Source organism: Phacochoerus africanus, chromosome 13 (genome assembly GCF_016906955.1).
Source record: "Phacochoerus africanus isolate WHEZ1 chromosome 13, ROS_Pafr_v1, whole genome shotgun sequence".
NCBI classification, from domain to species: domain Eukaryota; kingdom Metazoa; phylum Chordata; class Mammalia; order Artiodactyla; family Suidae; genus Phacochoerus; species Phacochoerus africanus.
In genome coordinates, this window is record NC_062556.1 from 78,125,949 (window position 1) to 78,144,146 (window position 18,198).

At 57.5% G+C, this 18,198-nt stretch overlaps 1 protein-coding gene and 1 long non-coding RNA gene across 3 annotated transcripts; one reads left to right on the plus strand and one right to left on the minus strand.

Moving 5' to 3' along the window:
* Positions 1–1,445: 1,445 nt before the first annotated feature.
* On the plus strand, positions 1,446–17,678 carry F10 (coagulation factor X). 2 transcript variants are annotated; one of them, XM_047756092.1, is made up of 8 exons: positions 1,446–1,551; positions 3,376–3,536; positions 9,548–9,572; positions 10,845–10,958; positions 12,095–12,226; positions 14,031–14,275; positions 15,638–15,755; positions 16,752–17,678. In XM_047756092.1, the coding sequence occupies exons 1-8, from the start codon at positions 1,482–1,484 to the stop codon at positions 17,324–17,326; spliced, it is 1,440 nt and encodes a 479-aa protein (XP_047612048.1). In that variant the 5' UTR covers positions 1,446–1,481; the 3' UTR covers positions 17,327–17,678. The 2 variants fall into 2 exon arrangements, with proteins under 2 accessions (XP_047612048.1, XP_047612049.1); XM_047756093.1 differs by lacking the exons at positions 1,446–1,551; positions 3,376–3,536 and adding an exon at positions 6,156–6,502.
* On the minus strand, positions 8,634–12,011 carry LOC125113411 (uncharacterized). The gene is made up of 3 exons (XR_007131445.1): positions 11,456–12,011; positions 10,680–11,335; positions 8,634–8,806 (listed from the first exon to the last, which is right to left on the minus strand). It is a non-coding gene; the product is annotated as an uncharacterized LOC125113411 (long non-coding RNA).
* Positions 17,679–18,198: the final 520 nt, after the last annotated feature.

Sequence of the window (18,198 nt, forward strand, 5' to 3'; positions counted from 1 at the left end):
GCGTGCCAGACACCCCTCCAGGTGCTGGAGACAGCAGCAGACAAGCCAAGTGACCATGGGTGTCGGATAGTCAGGTGAGCTCAGTGCGGGACAGAGCAGGGCCCACACGCCACCGGTAGTTCCCAGGCCTTGCTTCCGGAGCCTGGCCTCTGGCCGCAGAGCTGGGCAGCTGAGGACCTCGGCCATGTCCTGCAACTGTGGTGCCAGGCAGTTCCCAGCTGGGAGGGCGGCCAGGGCCTGGCGTGGCGCACACCCCTCCTGCCCAGACCTGAGACCGAGGTCTATTCTAGGTACACGTGGCCCTGGCGCTGGTGCCTCCCAGGCAAGACTCCTGCTCAGATGCCCATGCTGAGAGGGTGTCCCAGGCCCACCGTCCTCCCTGGCCTCCCCGAGGGAGGGGCCTGGACAGGCTGTGGGTGAAGGCTGGGGACGAAGCCACCACCAATGTCGCCTGATGACCTGGGCTGGGCTTTGCACAAGTGAGAAACGGACTCCACTGGGAGGCCTCCGACCTCAGGGCTCCTCCCCCCAAGCAGCCCCCATCTGGCTGCTCAGGTGACACCTGCCTGGGCCACCGTGGCTTCATCGTGGGGCCAAGAGGCTCATCCCGCAGCCCCTCCTGGCACAGCCCCTCTCAACCTCGGGCCAACACGTCCTGTAGTCAGCGGGTCACACGCAGCCCTGCAGAGCCCCTCCCCCAGGGACGCCGGCCAGGGGTGCCCCTGCCGAGTGCCCGTGGAAGCCCATGCTCAGCCCCTGAACTTGGGCATGATGGCACAAGCTGACTTGCGGGTGAAGGACCAGCGCCAGGACAGTCTGTGATACCAGCTGGGGACAGAGTCTGTGAACAGGATGGTCTCAGACCAAGGGAAATGGAGAACACGGGGGCGCAAAGCCCTGGGTCCTGACCCCACGGCAGCCCACAAAAGGCCATGGGCTGACGCTGCAAGTCTCTCTAAACCCCTGTTTTCTCTCCTAGAGAGAAGACGGGGAAATGACACGGTAGTTGCTTTCGTTTTGGCTTCATTCGCAGCACATGGAAGTTCCGGGACCAGGGGTGGAACCCGAGCCACAGCACTGACTCCAGATCCCTAAGCCGCTGAGCCACCGGGGAGCTCTGGTGCTCAGCTTTTACTGTGGGTGTGAGGATGAAATAAGAGCTGGATGAAAATACCTGCAAATGATAACGTGACGTGTTCACTCTTTCTCACAACAAAGAGCTTCTGTGCCGGCAGCAGGCCCTGGACGTGGCTCCTGAGCTGGACGTGGTTGGGCTGGGACCTCCCCAGGCTTCAAAGGCCAGGGTGGCCATGCCCTCAGTGCAGTCACCTGGCCCTGACCGCTCCCTCCGCCCCAGCAGGCCCAGGCTCCAATCAGGAGGCCGTGATCGGCAGGACAACCAGCCCCCCTCGGCCCCGGTGAGCGAACCTTGCCCCAAGGCCTGTCACGGAAGGGACAGAGACGCTGTCCTTGGCCACACCATGGTGGGCCTGCCGAGCCTTGTCCTGCTCAGCGCCTCCCTGGCTGGCCTTCTGCTGCCAGGGGGAAGTGGTGAGTGCCCCTCACCCTGCCGACGGCAGGGGTGGCCAGGGAGGGGGGTGGGAGGAGCCCCCTGAGCCAGGCTGGCATGGGCCGCCGGGCTCAGTGATTCCAGCCAAGGGCCGCAAGGGCCAGGTGTGCCTCCCTGTGCCGTCTGATGGCAGGTCACAAAGACAGGCAGAAGCCCGAGGAGAGGAGTGGCCACAGCAGGGGAAGAGCCAGTGCCTCCCTTCAGGCTGGCTGGGCCAGGGGAAGGGCTGCCCAATTTGAGGCTGCCCAGGAGGACGCCAGAGAGGGAAGAAGCAAAGGCTGGAGAGAGCAGAGTGGTGGCCCCCAGGGCGGGCTTGCATTCTGGGTGAGGGGGAGTCAGGAGACTGGGGTGGTGGGAGAAGATGACAAGTGAGGAGAAAAACAGAGTGAGCGGGCGGGGGGCAGTGGGCCAGGTGGGTGGGGGTGCAGGAGAGAAAGGATGCCTGGGGTGTATCTCAAAGCAAGCGCTTTCCAGAGGAGCGGACGTTTGGAGCAATGGGGGAGGGGCTCACAGAGAACAGTCTGGGAAAACATCCCTCCCTAAAACAAAGGGGACCTTTGGAAGGGAAAGCAATTTGAGGTTGCGAGGAAACTAACACTTTCTGAGCACCTAGTGTTTACCAACTGAGCACTAGGACTTTTATACACTCTTGAAAACAACTCTAAGAAGCAGGTATCGGAACTCCCATTTGCCAACACTCAGGAGCAGGGGACCACGGTGTCCTTGCCACTGCAGACGGCGGATTCTGCAGTTCTGCTTTTTAGTCTTATTCATGCAGCATCTGGAGCTCTGGGAGAAGGGGAGACATCCAGTGCGGTGAGACAGCAGCCAACACAGCTCAGGATGAAAGGTCGGACTAGAAACATCTACCCGGAGTTCCCATTGTGGCTCAGCGGTTAGCGAACCCGACTAGGAACCATGAGGTTGTGGGTTCGATCCCTGGCCTCGCTCGGTGGGTTAAGGAGCCAGTGTTGCCGTGAGCTGTGGTGTAGGTTGCAGATGCGGCTCGGATCCCGAGTTGCTGTGGCTGTGGCGTAGGCCGGCAGTTGAAGCTCCAATTCGACCCCTAGCCTGGGAACCTCCGTATGCCGCAGGTGCAGCCCTAAAAAGACAAAACAAAACAAAAAAAAAAAACAGAAAAAAAAAAGAAAAAAGAGGTCGAGAAAGCGGAGCCAAGAGCCAGCCAGGGCCTCCCACCTAACAATGAAAGAGGGAAGAGGCGTGGGTGAGACAGAGCAGACAGTGAGAGGTGGGGACAACTCAGCACTTACCATGGGGGGACCCAGAGACACATTTTACTCCACAGGTCATGACTCATGTGAGTCACAAAATCAATTTAGTGTTTCTTTGTTTGTTTTTTTTTAATGAAATAGAACAGAATCAAATAGAAAATTCTGTAATAAGTACTATTTTGTAGAAAATGGTTCTAAGTACCTCTTCTTGAAATTTTTGTTTCAATCATGTGTATGTCTGTCCGGGGACTTGATATAATCCATACTTACTGTTAATTGTGACCGTGCCCAACCGTGGCATGACCCCCCACTTAATGCAAAGCTCAGACCTGGAAGTGTGGGTGGGGTTGGGGTGGAGCAGGGGTGGAGGGATACAGCCTGAGCCAAGGCACAGAGGGGAGGGCCCGGGGCGACAGTGACCTGGAAGTCCTCCGAGAAGGGCGACTTCCAGAGAGGGTTCGAGCAGACCTTTCCGCGTAACTCTGGAGGCGTCGTGAGGGTGGTGACGGCACGAGCGACACACTCCTGCACGAGGGTGGAGGAGGTGACAGCGCGCATCCTTTCCCACCCCAGTGTTCCTCCCCCGCGACCGGGCCCACAGCGTCCTGGAGAGGGCCCGGAGGGCCAACTCGTTTTTGGAGGAGATGAAGAAGGGCAACCTGGAGAGGGAGTGCCTGGAGGAGACCTGCTCCTACGAGGAGGCCCGCGAGGTCTTCGAGGACAAGCAGAAGACGGTAAGGGGTGGGGGCGGGCGCGTGGCACGAGGCAGTTACAGGGCTCCGGCAACGGCAAGTCGAAAACACAGAACGTTCGTCCCAGCCTGGCCGTCGCCTCGCGGGACGGAGCCGCGCAGGTAACCTGGGCCCGCGCCCAGACGGCTCCACCCGCGGCAGCGCAGGGCCGGCGCGCAGGCGCAGGGAGGACGCGGCCGCCAGGCCCCGCCTCGCGCTTGCGCAGCAGCAGCCGCAGCAGCAGCCGCAGCCGCAGCAACAGCAGCTGCCTGACCCGCGCCATCCGCCCCGGAAGAGGCGGGGCCTCGGAGGCTACCCCGGAAGTGGGAAGTCGCTGAGAGGATTTCGCCGCCTGCCGCGTGGGGTCAGGCCCTGACGGCGGGTGACGCAGTGCAGCCAAGGTGGAGGCTGATGACCTCCAGCCGAAGCTGAGGCAGAGTGAGCTGAAGACACTTCAAGGCTGGGGAGAAAGTGGAAAAGGAGGCCAAGCAGGAGCCAAGAGACAGCCTGGCCACGGACAGCGGACCTGTCCTCACCGGGGGCAGCGGAGCCGCCCACGCCTGTCCACACCGCAGGCAGGCAGTGGAGCGTCCAGCTGACTCTGGACGCTGGGGGGCCGAGCCACAAAGGCTCGCATACAGCCTGCAGCCCACTCGCTGCAGCCTGGACCCCACCAGGCCGACCCACCTTAAAGGCGGCAGGTGGCGTCTGGAGAAAGCTCATCTTCTGTGCCCTTGGGGACGGGTCAGGTTGCAAGTCACGGCCAATTCAAGAGAACGTAGAAAGAGTTGCTTGATATCAGAACAGGCCGCCGTGGGGTGACAGGCGTAGTCCCAGATGATGCTGGAAAACCAAGAAGGCCACACGAAGCATCACTCTCCGGAAGCCCCACTGCGGTCTCCTTGCTCAGGAGTGCACCTCATCCCCATTTTGGCCCAAAGACAGGGAAAGGCAGTATCATTGGTGATGCTTGCACTTGAGCCTAAATGACTTTGTGAGGAAGAAACGAATCATCCACACTAAGGTCATTACATGTGGAAGAAGTTTCTTGGGTGGGTTTGGGTTCCTAGCCCTGTGATAAACGCGGCTTCAAGGGGAGCTGTAGCTAAGCTTTCCATCCCCTGCCACAGCGGGCTGGACAGGAACTGATGGGTAAGAACTGCTCCAGGACCCTGCTGTAAGATGCTGGTAGTGGGTGGCCTGGACCAGGTCTGGGATGGTCCATCCCAGTTCCACGTGCTTTGACTTGAACTCAGCACCTGAGTTTTACTGAGTATGATCTCACGAGATTGTGGATAATATATCAGGGGTCATGACCCATATCACAGGCAGTTACAAGGTCACCCCCCATCCAGGTGGCCCAGCAAGCCACATCCCTGAGATTGGCCTCATCCCACCCTTGCAGAGAATCAGCAAAGTAGAAGAGCTCGAGAAAGCCCTGGGGTGAAGCTGCCAGAAACTAACCTCTTCAGAGCTGAAGAAACTAAAAAATCATTGATGACACAGCAGTATGGCAAAAGCTACTGAATATCCTCCACCTCAGACCACAAAGCCCCCCCCCCCAAGGGCCACGCCCAAGGCGTATGGAAGTTCCCAGCCTAGAGGTTGAATCAGAGCAGCAGGTGCCAGCCTACGCCTCCACCACAGCCTCAACAATGCAGGATCCAAGCCATGGTTACATCCCACATGACAGCTCACAGCAATGCCAGATCCTTAACCCCCTGAGCAAGGCCAGGGATCGAACCTGAGTCTTCATGGATACTAGTTGGGCTCGTTAACCGCTGAGTCACAATAGGAACTCCTCAGTTTGTTTTAGATCAGCATCAACCTGATACCAAGATCCACAAAGATGAAAGAAAGAAGGGAGGGAGAGAGAGAAAGAAAAGGAGGGAAGGGAAGAGGGAGGAAGAAAGAGAAAGCTGGCGTTCCTGTTGTGGCGTAGTGGTTAAGGAATCCGACTAGGAACCATGAGGTTGCGGGTTCGATCCCTGGCCTCGCTCAGTGGGTTAAGGATCCAGCGTTGCTGTGAGCTGTGGTGTAGGTTGCAGACTCGGCTCAGATCCCCCATTGCTGTGGCTGTGGTATAGGCCAGTGGCTACAGCTCCAGTTTGACCCCTAGCCTGGGAACCTCCATATGCCACTGGAGCGGCCCAAGAAATGGCAAAAAGACAAAAAAAAAAAAAGAAAGCTATATAACTGTCACTCATGAAGCTCTCAAAAATTCTCAACAAAGTCTGAGCAAATTGAACAGAGCACTATAGTGAGAAAAGATGACTACATAATGACTGCATCGGTTTACCTAGGGCACACAAAGCTGGCTCAATATTTGAAAATCAGGGCTGTAATCCACTGTATTAACAAAGAAGAAAATCCACGGGGTCATATCTACTGAGGCAGGAGAAGCACCTAACAAAATGCAACATCCATTCATGATAAAAACCTGTCAGCAAACTACAGTTAAAAGGGGACTTCTTAGCGTTCCCCTGTGGCACAATGGAATTGGTGGTGTCTCTGCACCACCAGGATGCAGGTTTGATCCCTGGCCCGGCCCAGTGGGTTAAGGATCTGGTGTTGCCGCGGCTGTGGCATGGGTCACAGCTGCAGCTTGAATCTGATCCCTGGTCCAGGAACTCGACATGCTGCGTGGCAGCCGAAAAAGAAAAGGGAACTTCTTCAACCTGATAAAGATTATTAACAAGGAGCCTACAACTGATATTGGACTTACAGTACAAACTGAATGCCTTTCCCCCCCGAAGGCTGGGAGCAAGGCACGGATGTCCGTTTCCAGTAGTCCCTGTTCTGCACTGTACTGGCACTGAAGCGCTGGCATAGGAAGATTTAACAGTAAGTCAAGAAGAAGAAAACTACCCCTGTTTGCAAGTGACATGATTACCTATGTAGAAAGTCCCATGCAGTCTGAAAAAACTACTCCTAAAATGTATCTGCCAGGCAAGGCCACAGAATACAAGGTAAGCACACAAATGTTAATCGCATACCCATCTAGCAGCAAGGTAATTAGAGACATAAGTATGTATGTTCATTTCCGCTGAGCCGCGATGGGAACTCCCCCCAAAATACTTAACGCCACTTAGTATGGCTCCAAAGGAAGATAGCGGCGTAAGTCTAATAAAGCACGTACAGGGTGTGTATGCTGAAATCTATACAGAATGCTAATGAAAGAAATTAAAGAGGACCTAGGGAGTTCTTGTCGGGCGCAGCGGAAATGAATCCGACTAGGAACAATGACGTCACAGGTTCAATCCCTGGCCTCGCTCAGTGGGTTAAGGATCTGGCGTTGCCATGAGCTGTGGTGTAGGTCGCAGATGTGGCTCAGATTTGGTGTTGCTGTGGCTCTGGCGTAGGCCGGTGGCGACAGTTCCGATTAGACCCCTAGCCGGGGAACCTCCATATGCCGCAGGAACGGCCCTAAAAAGACAAAAAGAAATTAAAGAAGACCTAAATAAGTAGACATAGAATGTTTATGGTTTGAAAGACTTAACTATTAAGATATTGATTCTCTCTGATTTGATCTATAGATTTAATGCAATGCCAATAAAGTTCCCATTAGTTGATCCTAAAACTTGAAATACAGTAAAGCAAAGGAATTGGAATAGATAAAACTATTTTGAGAAAGTCGTACTATGCAATTTAAAGACTTACCATAAAGCTGTGTTAACCTCAGAGAGATGGATTGCCCATAAGCAGTGTTGGTAAAGGAATAAACACTTCGATCAACAGAACAGAATAAAAAGTCCACACGGGGGAGTTCCTGTCGTGGCACAGCAGAAACAAATCCGATGAGGAACCATGAGGTTGCGGGTTCGATCCCCGCCCTTGCTCAGTGGGTTTAGGATCAGGTGTTGCCATGAGCTGTGGTGTAGGTCGCAGGCGTGGCTCGACTCTGATGTGGCTGTGGCTGTGGCATAGGCCGGTAGCTACAGCTCTGATTCCACCCCAGCCTGGGAACCTCCATGTGCCAAGGGTGCAGCCCTAAAAAGACAAGCCAAAAAAAAAAAAAAAAAAGCCATATGTGGACCCCACACTAACATGGCCAACCGATGTCTTATAAAGGCTTAGGGTCCACCCTGACCCAGTACGATTTTATCTGGATTCGTAACTACATCTGCAAAGACCCTATTTCCAATTCAGGTCAAATTCTGAGGTTGCCCCTAGATTGAGGCCTGGGGGGAGACGCTAATGAATCTACTACAATAGCAAATATATATATTTTAAGACTATGAACATTTTTTTTTTAGTGTTAAATAGGCTCTTGATGTCCTTTAAAAGGTAATTACCAATTATCGTTTTTCTCAAGTAACATAATGATTATTCGCCAGGTCTCTGATCCTTCATTGAATCTTTGACCTGGGCCAGCTTGGGATGTGAAATAGAGCAAACCATTTGTGGTACAATCTGTTTCTTTCCCCCCCCTTTTTTTTAGGTCTGCACCCACAGCATGTGGAAGCTCTCATGCTAGGGGTCAAGTTAGAGCTGCAGCTGCCGGCCTGCAGCACAGCCACAGCACCCGGGGATCCGAGCCACATCTGTAGCCTACACCACAGCTCATGGCAGCACCGGGCCTTTAATCCGCTGAGCAAGCCCAGGGATGGAACCAGCATCCTCCTGGGTACTAGGTGTGCATGTGAGATGACAGAGCATGGTGTCTGGAAAACGTGCTGTAACATTAAATGATTCTTAATTAGGAGTTCCCGTTGTGGCTCAGCAGAAACAAATCTTCAGCATCCATGAAGACGCAGTTTCGATCCCAGGCCTCGCTCACTGGCTTGAGGATCCGGTGTTGCCGTGACCTGTGGTGTAGGTCGCAGACACGGCTCGGATCCCGAGTGGCTGTGGCTGTGGTGTAGGTCAGCGGCTACGGCTCTGATTTGACCCCTAGCCTGGGAACCTCTATATGCCACAGGTGCGGCCCTTAAAAAAAAAAAAAAGGAAAATGTGTAATGACTCTTATTAATCTTAGAGTGATATCCATGTAGGGCTAGATACAGTATGACGCTGATTCTTTACATAAAGGCTTGAGTGTGTGTGTTGGTTTAAGTCATGGTAGCAGATTATTATATGATAATGATTTACATGATGAAATTAATAAAACACTCTGTAATATTTAGCAATTACAATGATTTGTCATGATGAACGTAGTACAGTGTTTGAACCCGATACATAAAGTTTTCAGTTTGCTTCTGAATCTAAGTAATTGCTTCAGGGATTTTACTTCCGTTGCTGTTGTCTCAGCAGTTTCTTCAAACAGAAATTAGCTGAAAAACAAACAGGACTTATATGAACTTACGTGGTTCAGGAAAGAATAACATGAAATTACTTACACTTGGTGCAAATTATGTGAAATTCCTTTCTTTTTCTTTCTTTCTTTTTTTTTTTTTTAGGGCCACTTGTGCGGCACATGGCAGTGCCCAGGCTAGGGGTCAAATCAGAGCTGCAGCTGCTGGCCTACACCACAGCCACAGCCACAGCCACACCAGATCCGAGCCGCATCTACAGCCTACACCACAGCTCACAGCAGCTCTGGATCCTTGACCCGCTGCGGGAGGCCAGGGATCAAACCCTCGTGCTCATGGGTGCTGTTGGCTTCATCACTGTGAGAGCCCCACCGGGAGCCCTCAGTGTGAAACGCTTGATTGTGATCACGTGATTAGCGGTTTGCTAGCATGCAGGCTAGCAAAGGAAATTCAGTACTATAAAGTGTTTCCCAGATGCTATGATCAGTTGTGAGCAAGCAAGAAAACGGATGCTAGGCGGTTTGGTGATGTGATAATTCACTATACAGACATTTTTTGGAATGATGATCAGAGCCTCCGCTTTACAGATGCGGAAGACTGGAAGAACTTTCCCTTTTCGATTGAAGAGTTCTTGAGCAATGTGTTCCAGGAAATGACCTCTGTTTGAGAAATATCCCCTTCAGGTTGAGTCACTAGATTGTGGTTGGTGGTGGTGTAAGATGTCTGTCTTCCTAATCATTTTAAACGCTTTTTCCCTTTTAGGATGAATTCTGGAATAAATACAAAGGTGAGACGCTTTCTGTTTTAACCCTAAGTGAAAGGGCTTCACGGGGTATTTAAATTGGGAAGGACTGTAGTCAAATGTTGAAAACGTTTCCTGAAATTCCTTTCTGCTCCTGTTTAAATTTTACTCCTTTCAAATTCTTCCCCTCTGAGTGTTTCCATAATAGTCATTGTAAAATAGTTTCTTCTAATAGCTTTGTACAAATTCTGGTTTGGTTGCTTGCTTAACAAGTTTATTCTCAGGAATCAACTGCCACTTTTAAAGAGCCGAGAGCAGGAGTTCCCCTTATGGCGCAGAGGAAAGGAATCCCACTAGGAACGACGAGGTTGCGGGTTCCATCCCGCGCCTCGCTCAGCGGGTTAAGGATCCGGTGTTGCCGCTGTAGGCGGCCAAACACAAGGGCTGTCCCACTCGGTGTGGGAGGACTGGGACACTGCCCTGCTCTTCTGAGAGGCTGTGGTGGAGCTCGCAGACGCGGTTGGGATCTGGTGTGGCTGTGGCTGTGGTGTAGGCCAGCAGCTGTAGCTCCGATTCGACCCCTAGCCTGGAAACCTCCACATGCTGCAGGTGTGGCCCTAAAAAGACAATCAACAAACAAATCACAAAATAACTTCCTTCTCCTTCGAGGGTACCAAATGCCATGATAATTTTTTAAATCCAGGCCTACTAGGTACAAACAAAAACTAGGTCTGAAACATTGGGACCTCCAAGAAGGGACCCACACGGAATGCTGACTGTGTCTGAAAGGGTGTTAATCACGACTCGTGTTTTGTTTTGGTAACAATATCCGAATTTCTCTGAGTGTCACTGTGCAGACACACCCGGAGGCGTGCGGGGCCACCGGTGCCGGTGCTGCCAGCAGCTCTTGGGGTCTGCTTTCCCCGACCAGTGGAGAGGGGGCCCCTGACACGCCTCTCGTGTACACCCAGCCCAGAATCGGGTGCCCAGCAGCCCCCCGTTGTCCTTCCAGCTGCCCCCTCGTGGTCCCCAGCCCAGGGCTTCTTACCCTGATGTAAAAATATGGCCTGTGATTGTAAAAACACCGTCCAGCGTCCTGGCAAAAGGTGGAAAGCTCAGTCAATAATCCAGTTAGATAAGGACATCACGTACCCAGAGCCACCACGTCCACAGAGGACAACTCGATTCCTGGAAACAGGAGGCTCCATCCAGGTCGTTCGGGTTATCCAGAAATGTGTGCCAAGACCGATGTGGCAAAGTCGTCCGCATGACTGGGGAACTGCCCGCAAGCTTTGGTTTCCGAATTTTCCTTTGCAGACGGCGACCAGTGTGAAAGCAGCCCTTGCCAGAACCAGGGCAAGTGCAAAGACGGCCTCGGGGAGTACAACTGCACCTGTGCCGAAGGCTTCGAAGGCAAAAACTGTGAATTACGTGAGCTCCTCCTCTTGGGTACCTGAGGGTCAGGGTGGGAACGACAGGACCTAAAAGGCCCAGGAGCCCTCCCCGCTCCCCCGAGGGTCAGTCTGGCCACCGCTCCGGGCGCTCACTGCAGGGCTCGTCCCCGAAGGCCCGGCCGTCCACTCAGCATGGGAGGACCCGGACAGCACCCTGCTCCGCCGAGAGGCTGCGGAAGGGAGGGCCGTTACCATGGAAACGAGCACTGCGTCTCCCTCCTTGGAGGAGGCTGTTTGTCCTGGTCCTCGGGGTCCTGGCTGGGGTCCCACCGATGTCGGTGCTGAGTGTGCAGGACTCTCCGAGGACAAAGCGTTGATGCAGTTAACTGCACATGGAGCAGTCCCTGAGTTTTCCTAATGCGGTGATTAATTTTTAATAAAAAGTAGGTTAGTATCAGACCAGGTTTCCCTGAGGAGAGATATTTGCGTTTCTTTTTAAACCCTTAATTTCTAAGTTTAAGAACCTGCCCTTACACTGGCCACTCTGGAATTTTCCTCCACGGAGCACCATCCAGAGAGGTCTCTGAGTGCGGTTCGGCCGCCCCGGGGCTGCTGTGCATTTTATGACGTTCCTGTAATGTTGACCTTGGCCGTGACCATTTTCCCATCCAGCCAGATGGGAAATGTAAAGTCAGCTGCCAGGCGGCCTCACTGGTGCGAGGGTGGGGTTGGTGCCCCGTGGGCCCTGGGAGCATGTGATTCCTGCTCAGCCGGCCCAGGAGGCTCTCTGGGGAATGAGTGGCCTCTACCGCTTTACAAGTGAGAGCACGAGCCGAGGGGCTGGACTAACTCACCAGATTGCACAGCTAGACTGGGGGGTCGGCCAGAGTCCGGCTGCTGCCCCTCCTTCCTGCCCCGCGGGAGCTGGACCCTGCATCCCTTCGGCCGCAAGGAACTCCCTCTGAGTGGCCACTGCACCCCTGCACTCAGGGCCTTCCACAAGCCTGGTGCCCAGGGCCTTGCCCCCTCGTGGCCGTGGTTCCCTGTGGCATTGGGACCGCCCTGAGTGCCGTCCAGTCTGCGGTCTGCGGGGATCAGCCCTCTGCTCCAGCGGGTGGGGGGCTGGCAGGGTGCCTGTCCCTGGCCACAGCCTCAGCTCCTGGCCCCCCACAGTCACACGCAAGCTCTGCAGCCTGGACAACGGGGACTGTGACCAGTTCTGCCGGGAGGAGCAGAGCGCGGTGGTCTGCTCCTGCGCCAGCGGGTACATCCTGGGCGACAACGGCAAGTCCTGCATCTCCACAGGTAGGTGGGGGACACGTGCCACGCGCGGGGCATGAGGCACGCGTCCTGATGGGCTCGTGGTTCGCAGGCAGACCCTCGGTTTTGTGAAGGGCTTGAACCCGGGCCGAGTGCCCTCAGCACTGCTGGGGGAGTGAGGCCAGGCGGGCGATGCTGGGCAGAGCCGGGCACAGGGCCTGGCTGTGGCAGCAGGTCCTGAGTGGCCACGGGGGCTGGCCTGGAGATCCGAGGCCACCCAGCTGCCCGTGGAGCCGGAGGCGGGCCGAGGAGCCTGCAGAAGTGATTTGGGTTCTGTGGGCCCCGACGGTAATGGCACTTTGTTCCTTGGTGAAAGCCACGAGTCTGGTCCAGAAGCTTAAGGGAGGGCTGCGTGCAGGCCCAGGTCCCGTGGGTGGGAGGCAGCCCCCACCTCACACCCTTGCCTGGGCAGATCTTGGCCTTGGCACCCCTGGGGCGGGGCCGGGCACTGCAGAGGTGGCCTCCGTTGAAGTTAAGCCCTCAGCAGGCAGAAGATAGTGGGATTTAAGTGGCTGCTGGTAATGAGATTTTAAACAAGCTGGGTCAAAAGCATTTTAAAAGAAGTCATTTGTTGACACGTTTGCAGTTTTTTTTTAATTCCAGGAATAATCACAAATCAGTTTAAAGTTTGAGGGAGTTCTTGCTGTGGTTCAGCAGAACCCGACTTGTATCCATGAGGTTGCGGGTTCGATTCCTGGCCTCGCTCGGTGGGTTAAGGATCCGTTGTTGCCGTGAGCTGTGGTGTAGACGGGCAGCTACAGCTCCAATTCGACCCTTAGCCTGGGAACTTCTCTATGCTGCAGGTGCAGCCCTAAAAAATGATATAAAATCAAGGTTGATGTTTGAGAGTAAAATCAGGTAAATGAATTCCTGGTGTACAAAGCTCTAAGTCAGGGAGCAGCTGCTGTCGAATTTCAGGGGCAGTGACTGCAAACACCAGCCCAGAACCAGCTGACGCGAGGCGAAGAACTCTATTGCCCGCCAGCAGCACCCAGGCCACTGAGTGCGCGTTCCCCCGGGCCACGGGGCCACCCAGACCCGTGTTGCTGGCCTGATTTAGATGAACACCAGGCGCGGAGAGAAGCCCCCTGGGACCCACCGCAGGCCTGTGGGCCCCCAGCTCTCCCTGCCCTGCTTTGCCCTTTACTGAGGTTCCCGCAATGAGGCCGGCACGAGGCTTTTTCCACGTTTAAGGACAGCTATCCTTTTTTTGTTTTTTGTTTTTTTTTTGCTTTTTTGCTTTTTAGGGCTACACCCGCGGCATATGGAGGTTCCCAGGCTAGGGGTCGAATCCAAGCTGTAGCTGCCAGCTACACCACAGACACAGCCATGCCAGATCCTCAACCCACTGAGCAAGGCCAGGGACCGAACCCGCATCCTCATGATGGCGGGGTTGTTTCTGCCGCGGTGCAGCGGGAGCTCCCCAGCTGCCGTCCTTGGGCGTTGTCTCACAAAGCTCTGCCAGTGCTCCTCTGCCAGTGCTCCTCTGCCCAGATCACGTCTGTTTCTCCGGCGTTTCACTAGGAAGCGTGTGGAGCACAGAGCAGGTTGACAGAATTTCCCAGGGGCGCCTCAGCCCCAGCTCTGGCCTCCCCTCTGCCCACTCTTGGCCGCCCCGTCTTGGCACACGCGGTGGACCCCAGGGGCCTCTGACCGTGGGCTTGAGCACCCAGGCCACCCGCGGGGGGGGGGCAGCCCCGGCTCCCCCCCCCCCGCCCCCACCTGGCACGCGCCCCCACCCCACCCCTCGGGGACGGCGGCGCGGTGCTGAGCGGCGCCCTTCTTGCAGAGCCCTTCCCCTGTGGGAAGCGCACCCTGGGCCGCAGCAGGAGGTCGGCCGACCACGGCAGCGAGGCTGCCCCTGAAGCCGGCCGGTCGGAGCAGGAGCCCGGAGACCTGGGCCCCACCGAGGGCCCCCTGCACCTGCTGAGCCTCAACGACACGGAGCCCGGCCCCGAGGAGGACGAGGACGAGAGCAGCCTGGTCCGGATAGTGGGCGGGCGGGACTGCAGAGAGGGCGAGTGCCCCTGGCAGGTACCTGCGGGCCAGGAGCCGCTGCGGCGGAAGGGGCCGGGTGGGGCGGGGCGAGGCGGGCCGGGCCGAGGGGGAGCCCCGCCGGGGCCGAGGGGCCGGGTGGCGAGTGGCGGCCGCACCCCCGAGGCCGCGCCATGTTTCATTTCGGATGTGGGAGATTTTCACCCCAGCACCTGGGTCCTACCGAGGCAGACGGCACCTCAGGGAAAGGTGTACCCTGTTGTTTCTGAAATCCCGCTTGGTTGGTGATTTGCACTGAAGTTGCCAGGTTAGCAAATGAAAACAGACTTCCGCTTACATTTGAATTTCAGATGAATAGTGACTGATTTTTAACGTAGGTCCCAAATACCACAGGGAACTTACGCGAAAAATGACGTGCCATTTCCCTGACGCAGTGACTGGGGGTCTCTGCTCTGCTGGCGGTCCTCCCTAGAGGGCCGAAGCTGCCAGTGAGCCCAGAGCGGCCCCGGGAACCCCGCCAGCCGGGCGAGTCCGGATTGCCGCGGGGCCCGGGAGGGACGCTCGTTGGGGCCGCCCTGGATGTCGTGCGTGCGGGGCCTCTTCTCCCTGTGACACCGCGACCTGGGAAGGGAGATGCGACCCCTCAGGCATCCCAGCCCTCGCTGCTGGCATGGATCAGGGCCGGCGGAGCCCGCGAGCCCGGCCTGACGGCGAGGGGCGGGGAGGGCCCCTCTCCCGGCTGCCGGGCCCAGGCTCGGCCGGCTGCCTGGGGTCCACCGTCGGAAGCACCGCCCTGTCCAAGTCTAGGAAGACTGACCCTCAGCACCTGTCACCTGTCAAGTGGGGTTGTGAGTGGATAAATTTGCACAGAAGGGCACACACACCCCTGCTTCATGCAGGATGAGGATGGGCGGGCCCTCAGCGTCCTCGAGTCTCTCAGGCTTAACCTGTTTCCCGCCCGCCCCCTGCTGTTCCTCAGAGAAGGGCCTGGGAAGGGGGGGCAGAAGGCCGTCCCCGCACTGGGAAAAGGAGCGTCACGGCGCTGCCCGCCCCTGCTCCCTCCCAGCCAGGCTCGGGCTCAGGGGCCCCTCCCCAGCCCCACGCCTTATCAGGGAGCAGCCCACCGACCGGATCTCCGGGAGACCAGCCACAGGCTGGCGGCGCCCCGACGCGCTGCACACGTAGTGGGGCCGTGAATCTGGGGGTCCGTGCGGAGCCGGCTCCCAGACCAGCCCGTGCTGGGGGTCGCCGGCCGGAGCTCGTTCCAGCCTGAAGACCCTGAGGCCCGGGCCTCGGTCCAGCCTGGGGAGCCGCCGTCCAGGCGGGGCTGGGGGGCTTGGATTAACTGTCTTCGCGGAAGGTCAGGCTCTACCCGGGCTCCCCCTTCCCCTCCCGCCGCAGGCCCTGCTCGTCAACGAGGAAAACGAGGGCTTCTGTGGCGGCACCATCCTGAGCAAGTTCCACGTGCTCACGGCGGCCCACTGCCTCCACCAGGCCAAGAAATTCAAGGTGAGGGTAGGTAAGTGCCACCCCCCAGCTGCCCGGCAGGGCCTCCTGAGGCCACCAGACTGACCAAGCGGGTGGGAAACAGGAGTTAAAATCCTGAAGCCCTGCGGGGAGGGGCTGGGGGACTTTCGCAGAGGAAGGGGGGAGGGGGCGCACGCAGGGTCCCTGATGCCTCTTCAGCGGGAAGCACCCCGGAGCCCGAGCAGCCAGCACGTCTGCCCTTGCGCTCAGTCCGAGGCACTGTCCTGTGTCTCCCCTTCTGTCAGACCCCGGAGCTGTCTGGTGGGCCCCAGGGCAGCCGCCAGGGCGGCCACAGCTGTCAGTGGTAACTTTCTCGTCAATGGCACTTTTTTTTTTTTTTTGCTTTTTTGCTTCTTAGGGTGCACCCACAGCATATGGAAGTTAGGGGTCAAATCGGAGCTGCAGCCACTGGCCTACACCACAGCCAGAGCCACGGCAGGTCTGAGCCGCGTCTGCGACCTACACCACAGCTCCGGGCAACGCCAGATCCTTAACCCACTGAACGAGGCCAGGGATGGAACCCACGACCTCATGGATACTAGTTGGCTTCGTATCCTGCTGAGCCACAACGGGAACGTCTAGTTAGTACGTTTTTAGTTTTCATTTTTAAGGCTATAGAGAATACTCGTTTTAGTGATGTATCTGGTTACGCGGTACGTCCAAAATATTTTGCCTGTTTTCTGCGAGATCAGATTCTAAGTGCTCGAGAGATCTCTTGAGTCGTTCTTTCGTCCTGAGTCTGAGCTGTGACCCTCACCGCGTGTGTGGGTTCTGGGCGGTCGGTGCCCACCTGGCCCATCAGGAGCCAGGCCCGGCCCCTGCCCATGGGGACGCAGAGGCGTTTCCCTGGCCTCGCTGTGCCTGCCTGTGCCGCCCACTTTCGAGTGGCCAGGCGCCCGTCCGCAATCGGGAAAGAGTCGTAACTGCTCTAAAACGTCAGCGCAGCCGGGGCCTGGCGGCCGGAGCTGATGGCGCGTCCTGCCCTCAGGCGACCGCAACCTGGAGAAGGAGGAGGGCGACGAGGCGGCGCACGAGGTGGAGGTGACGGTGAAGCACAGCCGCTTCGTCAGGGAGACCTACGACTTCGACATCGCGGTGCTCAAGCTCAAGACGCCCATCGCCTTCCGCACGAACGTGGCCCCCGCCTGCCTGCCCGAGAAGAACTGGGCCGAGGCCACGCTGCTGACCCAGAAGACGGGCATCGTCAGCGGCTTCGGGCGCACACACGAGCGGGGCCGCCCGTCGTCCACCCTCAAGATGCTGGAGGTGCCCTACGTGGACAGGAACACCTGCAAGCTGTCCAGCAGCTTCCTCATCACCCCCAACATGTTCTGCGCCGGCTACGACGAGCAGCCCGAGGACGCCTGCCAGGGCGACAGCGGCGGCCCCCACGTCACCCGCTTCAGGGACACCTACTTCGTCACCGGCATCGTCAGCTGGGGCGAAGGGTGTGCGCGGAGGGGCAAGTACGGCGTCTACACCAAGGTCACCAACTTCCTCAAGTGGATCGAGAGGTCCATGAGAGCCAGGGCGGAGGCCGGGGCGGAGCCGCACCCCCAGTAAAGGTCTCGCTGCCGCGACCCCGCCCCGAGTGCTTCTTGCCCCACGGAGGCAGGGACGGGACTGGGGGTTCCCGGCCGCTCCCCTTCCGGCAGGGGCGGAGGCCTCGTCCAGCCCCCGGGGTTTGGGGGTGCAGGGGCGGGGGGTGCCCCCTTCACCACCGGGAGAGGCCAGCTCCCTGGGGAGGGGAGCCGGTTTCCCAGAAACAGTCGAGCTGGGGGGCCCACATCTGTGTGTCCACCCCTGACGGCCTCAAGGGAGCCCTCCTGCAGCCAAGGCCAGGGCCTCTGTCCCCAGCGAGCTGCATCAGTGGGAACACGGGGAGCCGCACAAATAACACCCGCTTTGTGTCACACCTGTGTCTCACGTGGGTACCTAGGCCGTGCGTCAGAGGCAGGGGAGCTGCCTCACCAGTCTGGTCCCAGCTGGGGCCCCTTAACAGGAGGGAGCCCCGAGATATGGGATGTGGGGGGAGGGCAGGAGGGACCGACGGAGACACAGAAGGACAGAGAGACAGACACAGACACAGAGAGAGATGCAGAGACTGAGCAACGGAAACACGCAGAGGAAGAGGCTGAGGTGGGCAGAGTCGCAAGACGCGCAGGTGCTCGCACGCTGATCGCCCGGTGGGGGCAGCGGGGGGACTGCTGCCCCCCCCGCCACCCCCTGCCCCGCGGGGCTGAGCGAGGTTCTCACCCAGCCCGCCCCGGGCCGCTCCCCGACCTGCCCTCGGTGCCGTAGGAAACCTGGTCTCCCCAGGAGGCGGTGCCAGGCTCCCCAGCCCTTCACGGAAGCCCAAGTCCTGACGCCCTGCGGCATCGGGCTCTGCCCTCAAGGGTCTTCCTCAGCCCTGGCTTCGCCACTCGGGGCCGTGT